We start from the raw sequence: 22,388 nt of genomic DNA on the forward strand, positions 1-22,388 counted from the left end.
CCAACAACTCCCTCATAAGATAAAAAATAAACAGGTAAAGGACCCCGAAGATGTAAAATAGAGAGAAACCATAGCAGTCACATTCAGGTGCATGTGCACACATAGTGTAGTTAGACAGGCAGAAACACAGAGACCTAGTTGGTTGGGTTTAATGGGAACAAGTGTGAAGCCATGCACCATGGGTATAGAACGCTGACAGACTGCATTGCCGGGTGGTGTGTGGGTTTGTTTCCACACGTCCCCAGCTAACCTTTTGTTTGCACACCAACAAATATATAATGTCAATAGAAACACAATGATCGTCCATTTTCTCTGGTTTATAACTATGGACTTTTGAACCATACAGTAAAAAATATGCACAGACACAATGCTTTTTGACATGGAATTTACTTTGACTTAAAACATCTCTGTACAGGGTATGTCAGTTTACAAAAGGGTGAACTAGAAAGAACATACACCGTCAAAAGTAACACAAAGACAACTGTGTACAGTAATACATACAAATAAACCATTGTAGACATAAATAAATTATAGACTTAACTGTATGTACACCATTTACAGTACATGAGTGGGGGCACAAAATGACATCTTCAGCATATTAAAATGTCAAATAAGAAATGTATTAATTAACAGTGACAAGTGAGGGAAGGCAAGGGAGGTTGTAATACAAACCATTTCATGCCAGAAACACTAGGATTTTACATGCAAAGCCAAGGTCTCTAAGGAATATTAATCTACTGTATAACGACTCATATCCACATGCAACATTCAGAAGCATTTCCTCATTGAAGGGTTGGGTGAACTGTTTATTGGTGGGCTACTTGTTAGCAATTTATTTGATTGGTAGGGTGTACATACAACAGTAGAGGCATGACTGAGTAGAGTCTGAAAGAGAACCCTTCTCCCTTCTGTTGGTGGCTGTCCTCTAGTGTCCTGAGTCTGGGAGGTTAGTTCTGTGCAGTCTGGCCAGCTCTGGTCAGCTGATCTCTCAGTGCCTCTATGTTGGGCTGGTGCTGGTGATGGTTCCTGAGTCTAGGTCCTGAGATAGGACAAACAAGTCAACAATATGGTCAGAGTTAGGGTTGCAAAGCTACCGGTAATTTACAAAAGTTACTAGATTCTTCAGTAATAATGGCAATTAACAGATAATCTATGGAAACCATAGTGATTTATACTTGAATAACCAAAACATATTTTTATTCATATATAAAGTATACATTTATTATATTTGTGTTCATATTGTCCATGAGTTTCTAGTGGATAGACCACATGGTTCAAGAGAAAAGAGCCTAATTAATGAAAAAAGCATCTAATCAACAATGGCGTTATTTTCAGTGAACTCTGCAACTCCTCCAACTATTGTATTTTTGTCACAACTACAACCAGTTTGTACCCAAAACATTTACAGCAAAAATATAGTCAAATAAGTAAGTGAGTAAAAAATAGAAAGGATAGTTCATGCTGAAATCCTTACATTAAACACATCCATTTACTAAGTTATATTTAGAATAAAGTTTTATAGCTTTGTCATTCATTTATTTATTTTAAAATCATCTTATTGGATTTGTTGTAATACATTTTACATGAGGCCACGCAGAGGGCCAGAGATAGTCAGCAGTACCCCAAAAGGCCACTAGATGTCATATGGTAAAATTCCATACATTTCTTGAAAGTTACAAAATTATAGTAGTTTACTGGTAGACTTTGAAAGTTTCCAGTAATATACTCTCCTTTTGCAACCCTAGTCAGACTGCAACATCATAAATCTCTTTTAGCGTCTGGAAAAGAGCAAGATAATCCAATCCATGATCTTACTGTGCTGCAGGACTGGTGAGATGTCGGGAGTGCAAAAAGTCTTGGTGGTGGCAGGACCCTCTCCTCCGGCTCCAATCACCTGGATCTCCAGCCTGTAGAGGGTGGCTAGCTGCAGACCTGACACTACCAGGACATTACGTTCCTGACAGAGGGAAGACAACAATACAGTGGCTCATTAACTGTTAAAAGGGGGAGCTGGTTGGCTTTTTCCTACATGGATATTTTGGACACCTTACTCTACTACACCCCCCCCCCCCTTGCCGTGAAACTACTTATTTAAACTGCAACAAATCATGGGAATTTGTGAAAATTGATTACTTGGATTTTAAAAAATATATTTATGGGAATTTTGATTTCCTGAGACAAATGGTCAGATTTGTTGCATAAAGGTGGGCTAATTCATTGAGTTGATATGGGTTTACAGTTATGGTGGTACCCCACTGGGGAGACACTGGTTGAATCGACATTGTTTCCACGTCATTTCAATGAAATTATGTTGAACCAACGTGGAAAAGACGCTGAAATGACGTCTGTGCCTGGTGGGACAGCACTATTTGGTTTTATACTGATGGACTTACTGGTGGTAGTATCTGGGACTGTGAGATTAGGCTGTTGGGAAGGTTGTTATGGCGACTGGCTGAGGTCACTTCCGCCCATGTGACCTGGAACCCGTGGAGCTGTCGGGGTGGGAGTGGCGCAGACACCTCCCATGTAAACACAGCTGTGACGTTACCCTTGTGGGCCATGAAGGAGGCGGTCAGGTTCTCTGCCTTGGACAGCACCTTCGGAGGAGGAGTTCCTATGGGACAAACATAAAGAGTGTTTGAGGGGACCAGTTTGAGCAAAGCAATGCGCAGAATTGCAAATCTTGATCACATAATGACGAGTCATTTAGGATGCAAGGTGTTATGTAGATCAGTGATTCAGTCCGACTTCAATGTAGTTAATCTCAAACATAGAGAGGTACACCAATGGACATGTGAACTGAAGGGTCACTAGGTCAATGACAAAGTGTCCAAAGTGGTCTTTGGGTGGTCAGTGGTGTCTCACCTTCCTGGCCGGGACAGGCTATGTGTTTGGGGCTCTTGGCCCTGATGCTGGCGCAGGAGGGGGTAAAGAAAAAGGTGGTTTCTGCTTGGGCACGTCCCTTAGTACCCAGTGGCTGGAGGTTCACTCTGTACTTACAGGAGAAGAGCAGGCCGGGGAGGCTGGCAAAGCCCTCCTATAAGAGGTTAAAGACAGCGGACACAGATATGATGAGAGCAGCCTATACTGTAACTCCAATAGAGATTGATACCCTTGAAGTTTCACCATAACTTGTTTCACCATAAATCGGTTGTATGGCTGAATGAAACTGGTTACCTGTGTGATGATATTGTCCACTCCTTTGGTCTGGTTGTGTCCACAGTACTCTGGTACCCACTGGACACGATAACGAACTACAGTGGGATCTGAGAGAAATTGAAAGTAGTATAAATCAATAATCATTCATCATCAACTGCCGATTTGTCGCATAACACTGGTGACGAAGCACATAAAGCTCAACTTGTTCAGACAGAACAGATTATTTGATGCAAAATGTAAGAAAAGCTGTTCCTCAGTTGGCTCTTTGTGTAGCCCAGTGTGTGTGCTCTGGGTAGTCCAGTGTGTGTGCTCTGGGTAGCCCAGTGTGGGTGCTCTGGGTAGCCCAGTGTGTGTGCTCTGGGTAGCCCAGTGTGTGTGCTCTGGGTAGCCCAGTGTGTGCGCTCTGGGTAGCCCAGTGTGTGTGCTCTGGGTAGCCCAGTGTGTGTGCTCTGGGTAACCCAGTGTGTGTGCTCTGGGTAGCCCAGTGTGTGTGCTCTGGGTAGCCCAGTGTGTGTGCTCTGGTTAGCCCAGTGTGTGTGCTCTGGGTAGCCCAGTGTGTGTGCTCTGGGTAGCCCAGTGTGTGTGCTCTGGGTAGCCCAGTGTGTGTGCTCTGGGTAGCCCAGTGTGTGTGCTCTGGGTAGCCCAGTGTGTGTGCTCTGGGTAGCCCAGTGTGTGTGCTCTGGTTAGCCCAGTGTGTGTGCTCTGGGTAGCCCAGTGTGTGTGCTCTGGGTAGCCCAGTGTGTGTGCTCTGGGTAGCCCAGTGTGTGTGCTCTGGGTAGCCCAGTGTGTGTGCTCTGGGTAGCCCAGTGTGTGTGCTCTGGTTAGCCCAGTGTGTGTGCTCTGGGTAGCCCAGTGAGTCAGCGATGCGAGCTTACTGTGCTCATGTTCCTGCATGAACAGGATTCAGGATGTACTTCTGTGCATCTTAACAGCTGGTAAGAAAGCAGCCTTTTGTTTCGGCCTTTTGTTTGTTTAATTACCCACAAGCAGCCTGTACATTTACGATAATCTCTCTGTTTACATCACGATAGGGAGGTGGTGGTTAGAGGATTATTTCCTCAGCAGCACTGCTGTTCTTATCAAAGGCCAAATCCAATGTGTGTGTGTGCTTGCGTGCGTGCGTGCGTGCGTGTGCGCCTATGAGTGTGTTCATTCATGCGTGTGTGGCTGTGTCTAGGTTTCTCCCTGCATACCTGTGCTCCTCTGCCAGTAGACCCGGACCTGCAGCTGGCCATCCTGGTAGAAGGGGGTGCCCACATCCAACACATCAGGGATAAGGCCCTCGGAGATGGGGACCGGGCGGGCGCCAGGCCTCTGCTCCTCCCCTGATTGTGGAACAATGAAAATGGGAACAAAGCGATGTCAGATCAGATGCAAACATACACTACATGCCAAAACACTATAGCTTTCTCTTTTTACCCTCATTTTGACAGGGTGTCATGCTGAGACGAAGGTCTCTTTCACAGATCAGCCCTGTATACACACCAATATACACATCAATATTCACATCAATATACACATCAATACACAAAATGCAAAACACATTCATAGGAAACAAACACACTCTTCAGTAAAAAGGTCCTCAATTGGCCTTTTCCGTCAATCCAGATACCCAGATAATTTTTCAGCTGGGACATGATCAATGAGGGCACCATCCAATGTATATACAAAAGTATGTGGACACTCCTTCAAATTAGTGGATTTGGCTATGTCAGCCCCACCCGTTGCTGACAGACGTATGAAATCGAGCACACAGCCATGCAATCTCCATAGACAAACATTGGCAGTAGAATGGCCTTACTGAAGAGCTCAGTGACTTTCAACGTGGCACCATCATAAGATGCCACCTTTTCAATAAGTCAGTTCGTCAAATTTCCGCCCAACTGTAATTGCAGTTATTGTGAAGTGGAAACATCTAGGACCAACAACGGCTCAGCCACGAAGAGAAGGCCACATAAGCTCACAGAATGGAAGCACCGAGTGCTGAAGCGCGTAAAAATAGCCTGTCCTCGGTTGCAACACTGACTACCAAGTTTCAAACTGCGTCTGGAAGCAACGTCAGCACAAGAACTGCTAGTATGGAGCTCCATGAAATGGGTTTCCATGGCCGAGCAGCCGCACACAAGCCTAAGATCAACATGCACAATGCCAAGCCTCGGCTGGAGTGGTGTAAAATTCACCACTCCACCAATACAAACCTTATCAAAACAGGCCTATGAGCTATGTGTGCGACTATGATTAGAAAAAGCCGCAAAAAAAGGCATTGTTTCTTATGCTGGGCATCATTCACAAGTGATAATATAGAATTCACAAGTGATAGGCTAATATTGTCACCCATCAGACTATTCTTAATTTAATCTTGTCTTTACATATACTAAATAATATATGTGTGAAATTTGTTTTGATTTAAAATGGTCCATTATCAGGCACCTGTCTCCAAACATGGGCAGTGGAACAAATACATGCCATCTATGCATTTAAACAGGAAATGGAGGAAGCTTTTCCCGTGGTTAATTTTCATGACAGCAAGGAAGGCTATACCCCTGTTGTAGGAAAGTTGAGAAATAAATATAATAGGCCTAGCCTATAGAAAGCTGATGGGGTCCTCCTCTTTTTAATAGAGGCCATCACTCTGTTTTCTCACGCAATTGCATAGCCTATAGAAATTTTGCGCAATATGAGCTCATTGGCTCTCATGAAGTGTTTGATTAGATCTTTGATTACAATTGCATTGATGCTGAGTACAAGGCAGTTTGCCAGTTTGGTAGGCTAATAATGACCATCAGCAGCATCAGAGCTTGGAGAAGCCTAATTACCGTGATAAACGGTATGAGACTGCAGTCATGACTCGTGACTGGTCATGTAGTATATCACTCTTCCAACCTCAATATACTGGGTAAATATTTAATAGAGTTGCAAAATTCTGTAAATCCTCCAACTGGGATTTCCTAGAAAAACCAGGGAACTTTGAGAATGTTCCCAGAATTTGGGGAGCCTAATTATCAAAAATGTTCCTTAACAAATGACAGCTGATAAGCTTTGACTGTTGTTGACGTACTGTGTTGTGTGTTGAAGTGCAGGGTGGCTTTGGGACTCTTCAGTGGGGTCTGTCCCCAGTAGGACACGGCCTGTAGCTCCACACTGTAACTCCTTTTAGCTCGCAGACTCTCCAGCTCCACATAGCTCTGCCCCTGGATACACACACAGGACAGAGGGGTTATGGGGTCAGGAAGACCGTGCTGTGTCCTCTGCATCCACACAACAAAAGGTACAAAGTAGGTCCAATAACCACAGCAATAACTTGCTGGGAAATGTTCATTTTCCAAAACAGACAACAACTATACAATTGCTTGGTTTGGTGTGTAAGCACTAAGCACCATGCGATTGGAAGGTTTATGCCATCAAGAGGAAAGAAAGAACAGGCTTCCACTCTACATTGTCCCAGGGAATGTCCCATGTTAATGAGTGCCTACATGTCAGGGTAGAAAAAGGGTTCCAAAAGGGTTCTCTCCTATGGGGACAGCCGAAGAACCCTTTTAGTTTCTAGAACTCGACCACCAAAGCCCCTCAGACCACATCATTCCATTTCTATTGGTATGACTGACCTACCACATGGGCCCTACATGTCAAGGTAGGGGCCTTACTCTACGACTTACCCCATTGACCATCTTCCTCCTCTTTGTCTTAGGTGGTGCTGTGGCCCCAGTGCTGCCTGTGGCCCAGCTCCAGGACACCTTGTAGTGGTGTACAGGGACATCCAGGTCTGAGGGGATGGACCAGCGCAGCCGGACCGACACCGCCCTCCCGCCAGGGCCAAAGGTCACGTTGGACACCCTCAGCTCAGATGGGGCAGGGGGGCCGGAGGGGTCTGGGGACGACATCATTAATCAATCAGGTGTCATTGGTCTGAAGTAGACATCAGTAGTGTTTCTGGTGTTTCTATGTTAAACCGTTTTGTTATATTTCAGTCTTCTGTGATGTATATAAAGTGTAACATTGGGATGCAAACTCAAACTGTAATACATTTAAACTCTATATCTGACATGGTACATTTGTCTTCTTTTTATAAAGCCCATAACCATGTGTGTGAGGTGTATACTTCAGTTTCAAAGTAGATTTGTACCACAAATCAGTCTGTGTGACCCTGATTTAACCCACTGCAGTAAAAAGGTCAATCAATCATGGAGGCATTCTCACTGACAAATGCAGCACAGCTAACCCACACCGCACATTACAGCTGCCAAATACATTAAGCTTTAGTAACTGTCTATTAAAGCTATTCATACATTGACTGGAAGGTATTACAGCTCTAGGGGGCTTAAGCACAATAAAGCACTTCAGAAATGGCCAAAAGCCAATGTAATTAGTCTGTATTCATCTTCATTACAGCCAGTGCAATATCACCCCAGGTTGTTTAAGCCAGCCTCACACACACACCCCCCCACCCCCCCACACACACACACACACACACAAGCAGACACACAAACAAACACACACGCGCACCTTTCTTGGTGTGGATGTGGCGACTGGGAGTGGTGAACCCTCTGGTCCCGTGGACATTCACTGCTGCCACTCTGAACTGGTACCACCGGCCTGCCCGGATGTCAGCCAGCCGCGCTTTCTCCTCTGTGGTCTAGAGAGAGACAGAGAGAGAGAGAGACAGAGAGTTGTTTAACTTCACGAGCAATCAATACATTGCCACACAGTGAACTCTAAGTAGATTACATGAATTTGTCCCCTTATAATCAACTAAATCCAGTATTAATAAGTGAGCATCCCCCCAAAAAAGGGTGACTAACCTGTGCTACCACCTCCCACTGCGTAGCAGCATCCTCACTGGGTTGTATCCCGTAGTTCCACCTCCTCTGGACCACGTAGATGACCGGCTCGGCCGACACGTTGAATCGGGAGGACCAGCTCACCTCCATCTGGCCAGACCTCAGCTCCTCAAAACTCAGCTCCTTCCTGGGCTTCAGAGGGGCTCCTGGAAGGGTGAAGTGGGTCGTTTCAAGGTCATGTGATCATTCGATTTTAGTCATTGGGCAGATGTTCTTATCCAGAGCAATTCGTTTTTTGTTCACATAGTTAGCTCAGGGAATCAAACCTTCCACTGACATCAGTGAATTATCTAAGATAAAGTTTTTTTTTAATCTCATCTTTGAATTGGCCGACAAATTGGTTGCAGATAATATATTGGTTAACCAACCAACAAAAAATGTATGTACTGAAGTTTCCCGTCTATTTTACGAAACATACTGTGTGTACTGGAGGTTGCTGTACCTTTGTTAAGGTTCTTGGGAGGTTGGCAGGTGTGCCCACAGCCGTTGGAACAGCACTTCTTCTGGGCAGAGCACTCTCTGTCCTCCTCGCATCCCTCCACACACGCCGCCGCAAATCCGCTGGCCTTCTCAGGGGCAGGGCAGTCACCCTGCTTCACTGCCACCACCGAGCGCAGGAACTCACAACTCGTCACACACTCCCAGTGCTTCTTGGGAATTGAGCGCTGGGGTGGAGGATTGGGGGAAAGAGAGAGAGAGTGTTAGAAAGCATAGATGCTTTACTAGTAAAATAACATGCAGAAGAACTGTACAGAAACTGTAGGAAAAAGATCCGTTTCTGATTACTTACTGATTAAGGAAATTGAAGAAGCACTGAGGTAAAATATGGCCTGTGTCAGATTACTTTTGCCAAGAAAATGTCTATGGAGGAGAATCTGAACTGAACTCTACTAATTTAGCCTCTCAACACGAAGCCTCTCCTCAGCGTGTTCCTCCCCCCTAACTTAACGAAGTGGGAGGCTGTCTAAAGTCATCGTACCTCACAAAGCTCCCGACACTGGCTCTTCAGGTCCCAGGAGGCCTTGCAAGGTTCCAGGCACTTTGAAGGTGAGAGAAACAGAGATGGAGGTGAGGGCTTGTTACACCTTCCATGCCACCACAGGAGATTTCTGAAGCAGCTTAATAAATTAAAAACGCGTCATCACGGTATTCAAAACAAATACTTGAATACTTCTTCTGCCCTCAATCTCCCTCAATATAACAGCAGAAAGTGTTACCACAAACTTTAGCAGCTTGAGGTTTATTGGGAGGAATCTTTGTATGCATCTGACATCTGTGGCTTTGTCGGTGTTCCTGACTCTCTTGAGGAAAGAACAGCTAAAGAACTTGACAGTCGGTTGCTGGACCCACATTTAATTTGGGGAACATCAGTTTAAGGGAAATAAATAGGATGTTTGAAAATCAAAGAACCACTCTTCCACAGTGTGTTTGTTATTAACTATGTGCTTCCTGTAGTGGCTTGTAAAATCTGTACTGCTGTCCTTGTCCCCTGAGAGACACTCTTCCTGCATGAGTAACCCAGGATAGGCTGCCCAGGGGAATATTCACATTTCCAATTTCATGCTGCAATGAAACACCGTGGTTGGTGGCCATGGAGGAAGGCAGTGGGGAATGTTGCATCACAATCTACAGTAAGGCTGGTGGCTCTAAGGGTCATTTGAAAGTTACCATATTAGAGTAACAATATCCATTTGATATCCAGGTTTAACTATGCTGAACACAAATATAAAACGCAACATGCAACAATTTCAATGATTTTACTGAGTTACATTTCATATGAGGCAATCAGTCAAAAAAAATTAGGCCCTAATCTATAGATTTCACATGACTGAGAAGGGGTGCAGCCATGGGTGGGCATGGTAGGGCATAGACCCACCCACTTGGGAGCCAGGCCTAGCCAATCAGAAAAGGTTTTTCCCCACAAAAAGGGCTTTATTACAGACAGAAATAGTCCTCAGTTTCATCAGCTGTCCGAGGGGCTGGTCTCAGATGATCCCGCAGGTGAAGAAGCCGGATGTGGAGGTCCTGGGCTGGCGTTGTTACACGTGGTCTGTGGTTGTGAGGCCGGTTGGACGTGCTGCCAAATTTTCTAAAAAGACGCTGGGGGCGGCTTACGGTAGAGAAATCAACATTCAATTCTCTGGAAACAGCTCTGGTGGACATTCCTGCAGTCAGCATGCCAATTGTACACTCCCTCAAAACTCGAGACATCTGTGGCATTGTGTTGTGTGACAAAACTGCACATTTTAGAGTGGCCTTTTATTGTCCCCAGCACACGGTGTACCTTTGTAATTATCATGCTGTTTAATCAGCTTCTTGATATACCACACCTGTCAGGTGGATGGATTGTCTTGGCAATCTCTGGGATCTTTTTCAGCTCATGAAACATGGGACCAACACTTTACATGTTGCGTTTATATTTGTGTTCAGTATATAAACTTGGTATGCTTATGGTTATTATTTCTTACTTACTTATGCCTTGACACAAGTATAACAGCATGTCCAATACACTCCTACAACCTTCTAGAGAAAACCTCAACCATGTAATGGGTTGTTGAAGGTTTTCAAGGCGTGAAGATCGGAGTTGTCCTGGGGCAACGTTTTGGTCGGAATGAGAGTGGGAAACACATTTATCTTCAGTTGCTGTGAAAACATGAGCAAGTGTGTGTGTGTGTGTGTGTGTGTGTGTGTGTGTGTGTGTGTGTGTGTGTGTGTGTGTGTGTGTGTGTGTGTGTGTGTGTGTGTGTGTGTGTGTGTGTGTGTGTGTGTGTGTGTGTGAGCGTGTGAGCGTGTGTATGTGTGTGTGAGTAATTGTGTGAGGGGTGGAATGGGGTGGAGAGTGCTGGTAGTTGTCGGAAACTCTGAATAACGTGAAGGAAGGAGGCACACGTTTAAATGCAGCTGAGGTGCCCACTTTATGGTGGGGAAAATGCGGAGACCCTGCCAAGCTCGCACCAGGCCCCACTGCTACGTGTATGGAAGGAACATCCTGAAACTGCTACAGGCTGACATTGTACCCTTTCCCATTCACTAACACATGCTCATACATTGCTCATACATTCAACTCGCTCTCTCTTACCCCTCTACTCTCCTGTAGTACCCTGTCCTCGCTTTATCTCTCCTACAGACCCTCCATACTACAGTGTACTGCATGTCTAAAGCTCTCCAATAGTGTCTAGATCCTCGGCTCCCTGCCATAGCCTAGTACCATGTTGTACTATGACTGTCCCCGTCCTGTCATCTCTTATCTCCCTTCTCTGGTCTCCAACTTGAGATTCTTCCTCTAATCCCAACTGACGCTCAGACTCTCTCGTCTCCTCGTTCTTATTGTGCCTCTCGGCTACACTTCGTTTTCCGCCCCATTTCAAACTCAAACCAAGCATTCCTTTCCACCAGCGACCGACCGCAAATAAAGCAGAGCTCTAGGACTGATAGAATGCCTAGGAATTTACAGAACACCTAAGGACTCTCTTCCACTGATGGAAAATGACAAAGGAGTATTACCCCTTGATGGCAGAAATTTGATAGACATTTGAAAGTCAATAATGCTTACTCTTAATTTTGAACACAGGAAAACCTGCTCTGTTTTACAAAGGAACCAGGGAAAACACGAAAAGCACCAGCAGGGTGCACATGGCCATTTCAGTATGCAGTAGGACAAGACTGAACCGTTTCCTCTCTGAACGACAGTAGATAATGGCCTCAGTGACTTCTGACCGTGCATAACGCTGCTGTTCTGTTTGCGTGGTGAAGACTGAGCCTGCTTCTCAAACGGTACCCTGTTCTCTATATAGTGCACTCCTTTTGACCAGCGCCATATGGGCCCTGGTCAAAATAAATGCACTAAATAGGGAAACGGGTGCCGTTTGGGATGCACGCTGGCTGTACTGTAGCACACAGCAGTGTTTGATACCGTGCCCAGATGACACCCTCCCTGGAGAAAAAAAAGACCCTGCCTTTGTCTCTCCCTTCCTGTTTCTACAAATTGAACAGGCTTTGGGGGGGTTCCAGAGTCTTTCACAAGAGGACAAGCCTGTGCCAGCTCTCTGTAGTGCTAACACTGTTCATTATTTCACATGGTCATGTCTGTGGTGGAAGGAAGAAGATGTGGTCTGTTAGAAATGGCACCCTATTGCCTGCATAGGGCTCTGGTCAAAAGTAGTGCACTATATATGGAATAGGGTGCCATTTCATCCTTGTTTGTAGTCCTTAGGGCCACATCATCACAACTGCTAGACCAGTAAGTGTTAGTTGGTACACTAATGACTCCCAAGTGCTGCCTAAATGCCAATCTGAAAGAGCCTTGGCTTGTCGTGAGGTGATAAAAAAATAATGACTTCAACTAAGCATTCATATCTGCAGAGCTGAGAGGCTGACGGGCAGCCCGGTGTAATGGCATGGCAATTATAACCGTCCACGGCTCTCCTAAATGAGGCACTGAAGCGATCCTGTCATCCCCTGCTAAGCCTTTGAATGAAGATGTGACCGGACTCTATTGTGTCAGACTATGGTAATCATCTATAGTAGCCTTAATTGACTGCCTGCCTCGACGAGATAGTGACAGGCAGATTAACAGTCACTCATCATTACCAGGGAGGTCCATAGAGACAACGTGATGCTGAGTGTGCATGGGCAAAGTACAGGATGATCAGACTATTGTGACATTATCATAGCTCTACTGGATGTAATCACTGAGGGCATTAAAAAATGGCATCACTGTTGTTGTCTCCGATAAGTTGTGGGTGCACTTTTAGGGTAGCCGTAAACACTGCTGCAAGCAATCACCAAATGCAGACATGCGATGGCTTACGCAGCGAAACATATCATCGCCTGTAATCAAATACTGCAAAACATGAGGGTCTGACTTCCAATTTTGTGGTTGAGTTGGAACTACAGATTACATAGTAGGCAGTGGCATTTGAGGAAGACCTTAAATCAGACTGAAATCCTTGAGCAGCCAATCAAATCTAATGTTGAGTACCGGTGCTATACTGAACCATTGGTGATACGTAACTGAAAGCAAAGCAAGATTACTTTTAAAGTGAGACCGCAGAGACATTAAGATCTCCTTAGTGAGAATAAATTGATTCTTCATCTCCACTTCAGAGCCTTTAATTTGGCAATTAGCTACCATGTAATGAACATTCCACAACGAAGAGGATTCTAATTGGCTGTGTTCTTTCTTAACGAGAATAGAATATCATTATTACTTTCTTAATGAGAATAAAATAGCATTATCATCACTCCTCAAGAAAACAAGGAGAGCGCTGAAATGTATAATTGTATTATTTATTATATGCTCAGTTTCACCATTAAAAACAGAGCAAAAAAAAAACAGCACATCGGTTTGGGCCTAGTGTGGAGGATGTGATCATGCTACAGGGATTGACCTGGTTTAAAGTTTGAGTGAAAGCTCTCTCTGGAGTTCTGGAGAAATCTGCTGAGCAGTTGGCCAAATGTTTTCATGGATCCACCAAGAGAGGTCAGCGGCGGGCTGACTGTGTTTCTGCTGTGAGCCTACCCTGGGTTCTGTCTGTCTGTCTGTCTGTCTGTCTGTCTGTCTGTCTGTCTGTCTGTCTGTCTGTCTGTCTGTCTCAGAAAGAGATGCGTGTTGTTGTGCTTCTCTCCCACACGGTGACACAAACACACAACTAACCAGAGTATTATACTGTAGTAAACAAAGTAACAAAACAATCACAACGACAATTCGAATACTAATTAGGAATGTGGCTTCAGAATAAATAGCTACGAGTGTGAAATTGTTATTGAAAAAAACATTATTCAATTTATCAAAAACATATGAGATAATATTGTTCATAATGGTGTTTGACTGCTGTTTGCATGATGAGATATGACAACTGTGCAACCATTCTATTGGCGTATACTACAATATACTGAATGAAGCCTGTAGAGAAAGCACAAAGGCAACATGTCAGCTTCACTTCTGTACACTGTGGGGATAGTATACTGAAGGGCTGTTAGAGAACGTTACTGTCCTCATTACCAAAAATGAGTGGACCTCTGTACCCAAAGACAATTATGACTTCCAGAAAGGGATATACAGAAATGTATTTGATGAAAATACAAAGTGGAGAGACTAAGAGCTTAACAGCCAAGCATCCATCTAAAGCACCTGTCGCTATACGTTGTAATCATATATTTTGTAGGCTCTATGATCTACAGAGGAACAGTACATAGCTAGCTGCAGTATATTGGCTGACAGTGATGTATGGTATTGCATGGTACATAGAGTACTGTGTAAGAACCAATATGACAATGATTTATCCTGCTATTTGTTCAGCTGCTGACTTTCCCTGAGAGCTTTTCCTCTCTGAAAATAGATCATTCAGTTTTGTGCGATTTCCGTCATGTTAGGTATGGTATGCATGTAAACATCAGTACGTTACCTTGGCACACTGTCTATGATTTTGACACCAGCCCAGGGATCCATTGTTCTGAAAGGAAAGAAGAGAGTAGTTGACAGTCAGTAGTGTAATTACTAGGGGGGGAGAAGAGAGTAGGACAGTCAGTAGTGTAATTACCAGGGGGAGAAGAGAGTAGAGGACAGTCAGTAGTATAATTACTAGGGGGAGAAGAGAGTAGAGGGCAGTCAGTAGTATAATTACTAGGGGGAGAAGAGAGTAGAGGGCAGTCAGTAGTATAATTACTAGGGGGAGAAGAGAGTAGAGGACAGTCAGTAGTGTAATTACTAGGGGGAGAAGAGAGTAGAGGACAGTCAGTAGTATAATTACTAGGGGGAGAAGAGAGTAGAGGACAGTCAGTAGTATAATTACTAGGGGAGAAGAGAGTAGAGGACAGTCAGTAGTATAATTACTAGGGGAGAAGAGAGTAGAGGGCAGTCAGTAGTGTAATTACTAGGGAGAGAAGAGAGTAGAGGGCAGTCAGTAGTATAATTACTAGGGGAGAAGAGAGTAGAGGACAGTCAGTAGTATAATTACTAGGGGAGAAGAGAGTAGAGGACAGTCAGTAGTATAATTACTAGGGGGAGAAGAGAGTAGAGGACAGTCAGTAGTAAAATTACTAGGGGGAAGAGAGTAGAAGACAGTCAGTAGTGTAATTACTAGGGGAGAAGAGAGTAGAGGGCAGTCAGTAGTATAATTACTAGGGGAGAAGAGAGTAGAGGACAGTCAGTAGTATAATTACTAGGGGAGAAGAGAGTAGAGGACAGTCAGTAGTATAATTACTAGGGAGAAGAGAGTAGAGGAACAGTCAGTAGTATAATTACTAGGGGAGAAGAGAGTAGAGGACAGTCAGTAGTATAATTACTAGGGGAGAAGAGAGTAGAGGACAGTCAGTAGTATAATTACTAGGAGAGTAGAGAGGAGAGGACAGTCAGTAGTGTAATTACTGGGGAGAGTAGAGGACAGTCAGTAGTGTAATTACTAGGGGGAGAAGAGAGTAGAGGACAGTCAGTAGAATAATTACTAGGAGGAGAAGAGAGTAGAGGACAGTCAGTAGTGTAATTACTAGGGAGAGTAGAGGACAGTCAGTAGTGTAATTACTGGGGAGAGTAGAGAGGAGAGGACAGTCAGTAGTGTACTTACTGGGGAGAGTAGAGGACAGTCAGTAGTGTAATTACTGGGGAGAGTAGAGAGGAGAGGACAGTCAGTAGTGTAATTACTGGGGAGAGTAGAGGACAGTCAGTAGTGTAATTACTAGGGGGAGAAGAGAGTAGAGGACAGTCAGTAGAATAATTACTAGGAGGAGAAGAGAGTAGAGGACAGTCAGTAGTGTAATTACTAGGGAGAGTAGAGGACAGTCAGTAGTATAATTACTAGAGAGAGTAGAGGACAGTCAGTAGTTTAAGTTCTAGGGGGAGAAGAGAGTAGAGGACAGTCAGTAGTATAATTACTAGGGAGAGTAGAGGACAGTCAGTAGTATAATCACTAGGGAGAGTAGAGAGTAGAGGACAGTCAGTAGTTTAATTACTAGGGGGAGAAGAGAGTAGAGGGCAGTCAGTAGTGTAATTACTAGGGGGAGAAGAGAGTAGAGGGCAGTCAGTAGTATAATTACTAGGGGGAGAAGAGAGTAGAGGACAGTCAGTAGTATAATTACTAGGGGGAGAAGAGAGTAGAGGACAGTCAGTAGTATAATTACTAGGGGGAGAAGAGAGTAGAGGACAGTCAGTAGTATAATTACTAGGGGGAGAAGAGAGTAGAGGACAGTCAGTAGTATAATTACTAGGGGGAGAAGAGAGTAGAGGGCAGTCAGTAGTATAATTACTAGGGGGAGAAGAGAGTAGAGGACAGTCAGTAGTATAATTACTAGGGGGAGAAGAGAGTAGAGGACAGTCAGTAGTATAATTACTAGGGGGAGAAGAGAGTAGAGGACAGTCAGTAGTATAATTACTAGGGGGAGAAGAGAGTAGAGGACAGTCAGTAGTATAATTACTAGGGAGAGTAGAGAGGAGAGGACAGTCAGTAGTGTAATTACTGGGGAGAGTAGAGGACAGTCAGTAGTGTAATTACTAGGGGGAGAAGAGAGTAGAGGACAGTCAGTAGAATAATTACTAGGAGGAGAAGAGAGTAGAGGACAGTCAGTAGTGTAATTACTAGGGAGAGTAGAGGACAGTCAGTAGTGTAATTACTGGGGAGAGTAGAGAGGAGAGGACAGTCAGTAGTGTACTTACTGGGGAGAGTAGAGGACAGTCAGTAGTGTAATTACTGGGGAGAGTAGAGAGGAGAGGACAGTCAGTAGTGTAATTACTGGGGAGAGTAGAGGACAGTCAGTAGTGTAATTACTAGGGGGAGAAGAGAGTAGAGGACAGTCAGTAGAATAATTACTAGGAGGAGAAGAGAGTAGAGGACAGTCAGTAGTGTAATTACTAGGGAGAGTAGAGGACAGTCAGTAGTATAATTACTAGAGAGAGTAGAGGACAGTCAGTAGTTTAAGTTCTAGGGGAGAAGAGAGTAGAGGACAGTCAGTAGTATAATTACTAGGGAGAGTAGAGGACAGTCAGTAGTATAATCACTAGGGAGAGTAGAGAGTAGAGGACAGTCAGTAGTATAATTACTAGGGAGAGAAGAGAGTAGAGGGCAGTCAGTAGTGTAATTACTAGGGAGAGAAGAGAGTAGAGGGCAGTCAGTAGTATAATTACTAGGGGAGAAGAGAGTAGAGGACAGTCAGTAGTATAATTACTAGGGGGAGAAGAGAGTAGAGGACAGTCAGTAGTATAATTACTAGGGGGAGAAGAGAGTAGAGGACAGTCAGTAGTATAATTACTAGGGGGAGAAGAGAGTAGAAGACAGTCAGTAGTGTAATTACTAGGGGGAGAAGAGAGTAGAGGGCAGTCAGTAGTATAATTACTAGGGGAGAAGAGAGTAGAGGACAGTCAGTAGTATAATTACTAGGGGAGAAGAGAGTAGAGGACAGTCAGTAGTATAATTACTAGGGGAGAAGAGAGTAGAGGAACAGTCAGTAGTATAATTACTAGGGGGAGAAGAGTAGAGGACAGTCAGTAGTATAATTACTAGGGGAGAAGAGAGTAGAGGACAGTCAGTAGTATAATTACTAGGGAGAGTAGAGAGGAGAGGACAGTCAGTAGTGTAATTACTGGGGAGAGTAGAGGACAGTCAGTAGTGTAATTACTAGGGGGAGAAGAGAGTAGAGGACAGTCAGTAGTATAATTACTAGGAGGAGAAGAGAGTAGAGGACAGTCAGTAGTGTAATTACTAGGGAGAATAGAGGACAGTCAGTAGTGTAATTACTGGGGAGAGTAGAGAGGAGAGGACAGTCAGTAGTGTACTTACTGGGGAGAGTAGAGGACAGTCAGTAGTGTAATTACTGGGGAGAGTAGAGAGGAGAGGACAGTCAGTAGTGTAATTACTGGGGAGAGTAGAGGACAGTCAGTAGTGTAATTACTAGGGGGGAGAAGAGAGTAGAGGACAGTCAGTAGAATAATTACTAGGAGGAGAAGAGAGTAGAGGACAGTCAGTAGTGTAATTACTAGGGAGAGTAGAGGACAGTCAGTAGTATAATTACTAGAGAGAGTAGAGGACAGTCAGTAGTTTAAGTTCTAGGGGGAGAAGAGAGTAGAGGACAGTCAGTAGTATAATTACTAGGGAGAGTAGAGGACAGTCAGTAGTATAATCACTAGGGAGAGTAGAGAGTAGAGGACAGTCAGTAGTATAATTACTAGGGAGAGTAGAGAGTAGAGGGCAGTCAGTAGTGTAATTACTAGGGAGAGAAGAGAGTCGAGGACCGTCAGTAGTAAACTAGGCAAAAAAATAAATGTCCTCTCAGTGTCAACTGCGTTTATTTTCAGCAAACTTAACATGTGTTAATATTTGTATGAACATAAGATTCAACAACTGAGACATAAACTTAACATTTTCCACAGACATGTGACTAACAGAAATGGAATAATATGTCCCTGAACAAAGGGGGGGTCAAAATCAAAAGTAACAGTCAGTATCTGGTGTGGCCACCAGATGCATTAAGTACTGCAGAGCATCTCCTCCTCATGGACTGCACCAGATCTGCCAGTTCTTGCTGTGAGATGTTACGCCACTCTTCCACCAAGGCACCTGCAAGTTCCCAGACATTTCTGGGGGGAATGGCCCTAGCCCTCACCCTCCGATCCAGTCCAGACGTGCTCAATGGGATTGAGATCCGGGTTCTTCGCTGGCCATGGCAGAACACTGACATTCCTGTCTTGAAGGAAATCACTCACAGAACGAGCAGTATGGCTGGTGGCATTGTCATGCTGGAGGGTCATGTCAGGATGAGCCTGCAGGAAGGGTAGCACATGATGGAGGAGGATGTCTTCCCTGTAACGCACAGTGTTGAGATTGCCTGCAATGACAACAAGCTCAGTCCGATGATGCTGTGACACACCGCCCCAGACCATGACGGACCCTCCACCTCCAAATCGATCCCGCTCCAGAGTACAGGCCTCGGTGTAACGCTCATTCCTTCGACGATAAACGCGAATCCGACCATCACACCTGGTGAGACAAAAACTCTGACTCGTCAGTGAAGAACACTTTTTGCTAGTCCTGTCTGGTCCAGCGATGGTGGGTTTGTGCCCATAGGCGACATTGTTGCCGTTGATGTCTGGTGAGGACCTGCCTTACAACAGACCTATAAGCCCTCAGTTCAGACTCTCTCAGCCTGTTGCGGACAGTCTGAGCACTGATGGAGGGATTGTGCGTTCCTTGTGTAACTCTGGCAGTTGTTGCCATCCTGTACCTGTCCCGGAGGTGTGATGTTCAGATGTACCAATCCTGTGCATGTGTTGTTACATGTGCTCTGCCACTGCGAAGATGATCAGCTGCCCGTCTTGTCTCCCTGTAGTGCAGTCTTAGGCATCTCACAGTACAGACATTGCAATTTATTGCTCTGGCTACATCTGCAGTCCTCATGCCTCCTTTCAGCATTCCTAAGGCACGTTCACACAGATGTGTACAGTGCAGGCAAGGCTAAAGACAGATAGTCATCTGACCTCCCTGTCATTATCAGGTCAATGAATGGCTGCATCCCAAATGGCACCATATTTCCATTATAGTGCACTACTTTTGAACAGGGCCTATAGGGCTCTGGTCAAAAGTAGTGCACTGTGAAGGGAATAGGATACTATTTGGGACTCATACAATTCATCATACCCATGTTATGAAGGCTCCCATGGCAGCCCAAGGTACATGAAAGTCAGAACAGATAAATGTGGAATAAAACAAAATTTTAAAAGATAAGGACATTTTGTTATGTCACTTTGACTAAATGAGTGGAGCACAATGTGACCTCTGACGCAAATCAGAACTAGTCTCACAAGTCAGACAATTGTTTTCCGAAATATTACATGTGAAAGACTGAAAATCAATGGTAAGGCTACACCCTAAATTGCACCCTATTTCTTATATAGTGCACTACTTTTCACCAGAGCCCTGTGGGCCCTGGTAAAAAGTAGTGCACTACATAGGGAATGTGTTTAATTTGGGATGCAAGCCTAAATTTGAACCACCTCAAAGCAGACTCTAATGGTCCTGTCCATCAACTATAATCCAGATTGATGGTGGCATTAACATGATTTGAATTCACTGTCTGACATAGATTATGTCATGTTAAAAAAAATCTCAGAAAGGGACTTTTCAATATGGAAAGCTTACGATAGATTCAACAATCTGTACCAAGATCTATTTCCATGGCTGCTTCCAGCAGAGACCTTTCAAACAATATGCTTCATTTTAGTCACGTTCACCTGTCCATTACTATGTGTCGAATTGATGAAAACGTATAGCTGAAGCGTACTGTAGCTATACCCAAGTCTGGCAATAAGAATTATCCATTTTATAGGCTGACATGACATAGTATCCTATCCACTCCTACAACGGGTAGACTTGATCTACGATCTATGACAGGAATTCCATCGCAGAGGGAATAGATGGGCTGCCCTTGCAATCTAACATTGACCCTGCTACATGATCCGTGGGGAAGTAGTGATTAAACAGGTTAAAGGTCATATCCTGACCCTTAGAGAGGTCACAAGTGCTTAACAGTGTGGCTAATGATGTGATGTCAGTGCAGTTCCAGTCCTATGATAATAAACCATAGCTAATAGCCATGTGTCTCACTAGTTCACCATTCCATATTCCCTATGGAGCAATTCATTCAGTCAACTATATAGGCCTACTATATGGGAGTATACTAGTGGGTATTCTCATAGGACCATCCTTCTGAATTCTGAGGCTGAATAGTGAGTAACGGGGCATGTTCACTGCTAAGGCTTAGTTATCTCCATGTACTGTCTGTTTTATTTGATTTGATTAATTTCACTTTTATTTAACCAGGTAGGCTAGTTGAGAACACGTTCTCATTTGCAACTGCGACCTGGCCAAGATAAAGCAAAGCAGTGCAACACAAACAACAACACAGAGTTACACATGGAATAAACAAATATACAGTCAATAACACAATAGAAAGAAATCTATATACAGAGTGTGCACTTGAGGTAAGATTAGGGAGGTAAGGCAATAAATAGGCCGTAGTGGCGAAGTAATTACAATTTAGCAATTAAACACTGGCATGATAGATGTGCAGAAGATGAGCTTGCAAGTAGAGATACTGGGGTGCAAAGGAGCAAAAAAAACAAAAACAATATGGGGATGAGGTGGGCTATTTACAGATGTCATCTGTAAATCCAAGGAGGAGAACATGAACTTGATCATGTGACCTGGGTGGCCCAGTCACAGTGTCATAGGCTTGGGACTGGAGGGGTAGTGAAGGGCTTGATATGGACATAATTTGGATAACAAGCTTCTCTCTCTCCATCAGCCAGTAGGTTGCTCCACTTCTCAATGCAGAATCAGATTTACAAATGGGACATGGTGAAGAGAACGTTCTAATGAGGAGTACAGTGTACAGACAGTTTCCTCTGTCAGAACATGATACTGAACTCATTCCATTTATTGTGTCTAGTTTGCTTGCAAACTTACCAAATCTAAAGCACTTATTGTGAGGCCAAAACCAAACTTCAGTTATCAGTTAATAATCAACTAAATAAATAAACCAAAACCAAAAGCAAAACAAGAAAAACAAACATTCTCTTATCAATAATGGGATGGTATATTTCAAGCACATTCTGGTTTATTAATTCATTTGCGCATAAAAAGCAAAGGGAATATTATCTAATGCAGTAGAAACAAATCGGATCGCCTGCGTTCGATCCAACTTTTACTTTATTCCATGAAGACAGCAGCATGCTCGCCCGCTTGTTTTGGCCTTACCTCCACCTGAGATTGTTTGGAGAGCGTCGCTATGCGCGTGCTGTGCAAGCTGAGGCACCTGGACGCACATCTCCCTCGGTAGACGTCGTTCATCGACCGGGTCTCGTCTTCCCTCTTCGTCTTCGCATTGACACTCAAGAACAAGATACTCCACCAACAAAGACTCGCAAATACACCTCGACTTTTGAATAATGACATGGTCTAGGCCTTTTCTCCTGCGTGTGTTTCCCCTCTTAGCAACGGGACGGGTTTGTGACAGTTTGTGGATGCAGCCCGGGAAACTGAGGAAACTTCTATGTCGAAGGGAGGAGCCAGGGTCTGAGCTCAGCCTGCCATTGGAAGACATCTACCATAAAACGCAAATGATCTCAGGCATGATGTGTGTGATGAGTTTGGACCGTTGCCGTCTAGTTGTTTAATTGCTGACATATTTGAAGTTATGACTGGCAAATAGCCTCCAAAAATTACAATCTAAATGTAAGGGCTAATCTACCTCACGCGATAAAACCAGGTCGAGTATTATATTTAATGATACTGTCCTGCTTCAAGTGAAGGAAGGCATTTTGATAAAGGGTAATAATAACACGTGAACAAAATCGACAGATTCCACCCCTCAGCGCTCCTGTTCACCTGCCACTCACTACACCTG

The 22,388-nt window shown here is 44.2% G+C and overlaps 1 protein-coding gene across 1 annotated transcript; it reads right to left on the reverse strand.

Annotated features, from left to right (window-relative positions):
* Positions 1 to 368: 368 nt before the first annotated feature.
* Positions 369 to 22,020, reverse strand: LOC118370201 (anosmin-1-like). The gene is made up of 14 exons (XM_035755076.2): positions 21,740 to 22,020; positions 14,405 to 14,452; positions 8,977 to 9,036; positions 8,440 to 8,662; positions 7,959 to 8,143; positions 7,663 to 7,792; positions 6,816 to 7,027; positions 6,218 to 6,350; positions 4,353 to 4,484; positions 3,178 to 3,266; positions 2,866 to 3,037; positions 2,394 to 2,614; positions 1,816 to 1,957; positions 369 to 1,039 (listed from the first exon to the last, which is right to left on the reverse strand). The coding sequence occupies exons 1-14, from the start codon at positions 21,935 to 21,937 to the stop codon at positions 948 to 950; spliced, it is 2,037 nt and encodes a 678-aa protein (XP_035610969.1). The 5' UTR covers positions 21,938 to 22,020; the 3' UTR covers positions 369 to 947.
* Between the last annotated feature and the right edge of the window lie 368 nt (positions 22,021 to 22,388).

Source organism: Oncorhynchus keta, chromosome 37 (genome assembly GCF_023373465.1).
Source record: "Oncorhynchus keta strain PuntledgeMale-10-30-2019 chromosome 37, Oket_V2, whole genome shotgun sequence".
Classification (NCBI taxonomy): Eukaryota; Metazoa; Chordata; class Actinopteri; order Salmoniformes; family Salmonidae; genus Oncorhynchus; species Oncorhynchus keta.

Coding starts and splice junctions, on each gene's coding strand:
- LOC118370201 (XM_035755076.2), bottom strand. CDS start 21,937: ATGTCATTATTCAAAAGTCGAGGTGTATTTGCGAGTCTTTGTTGGTGG. Junction 8,663..8,976: donor AGTGTCGGGAGCTTTGTGAG/GTACGATGACTT, acceptor CCTCCACCCCAG/CGCTCAATTCCCAAGAAGCA. Junction 1,040..1,815: donor CTCACCAGTCCTGCAGCACA/GTAAGATCATGG, acceptor GTCCTATCTCAG/GACCTAGACTCAGGAACCAT.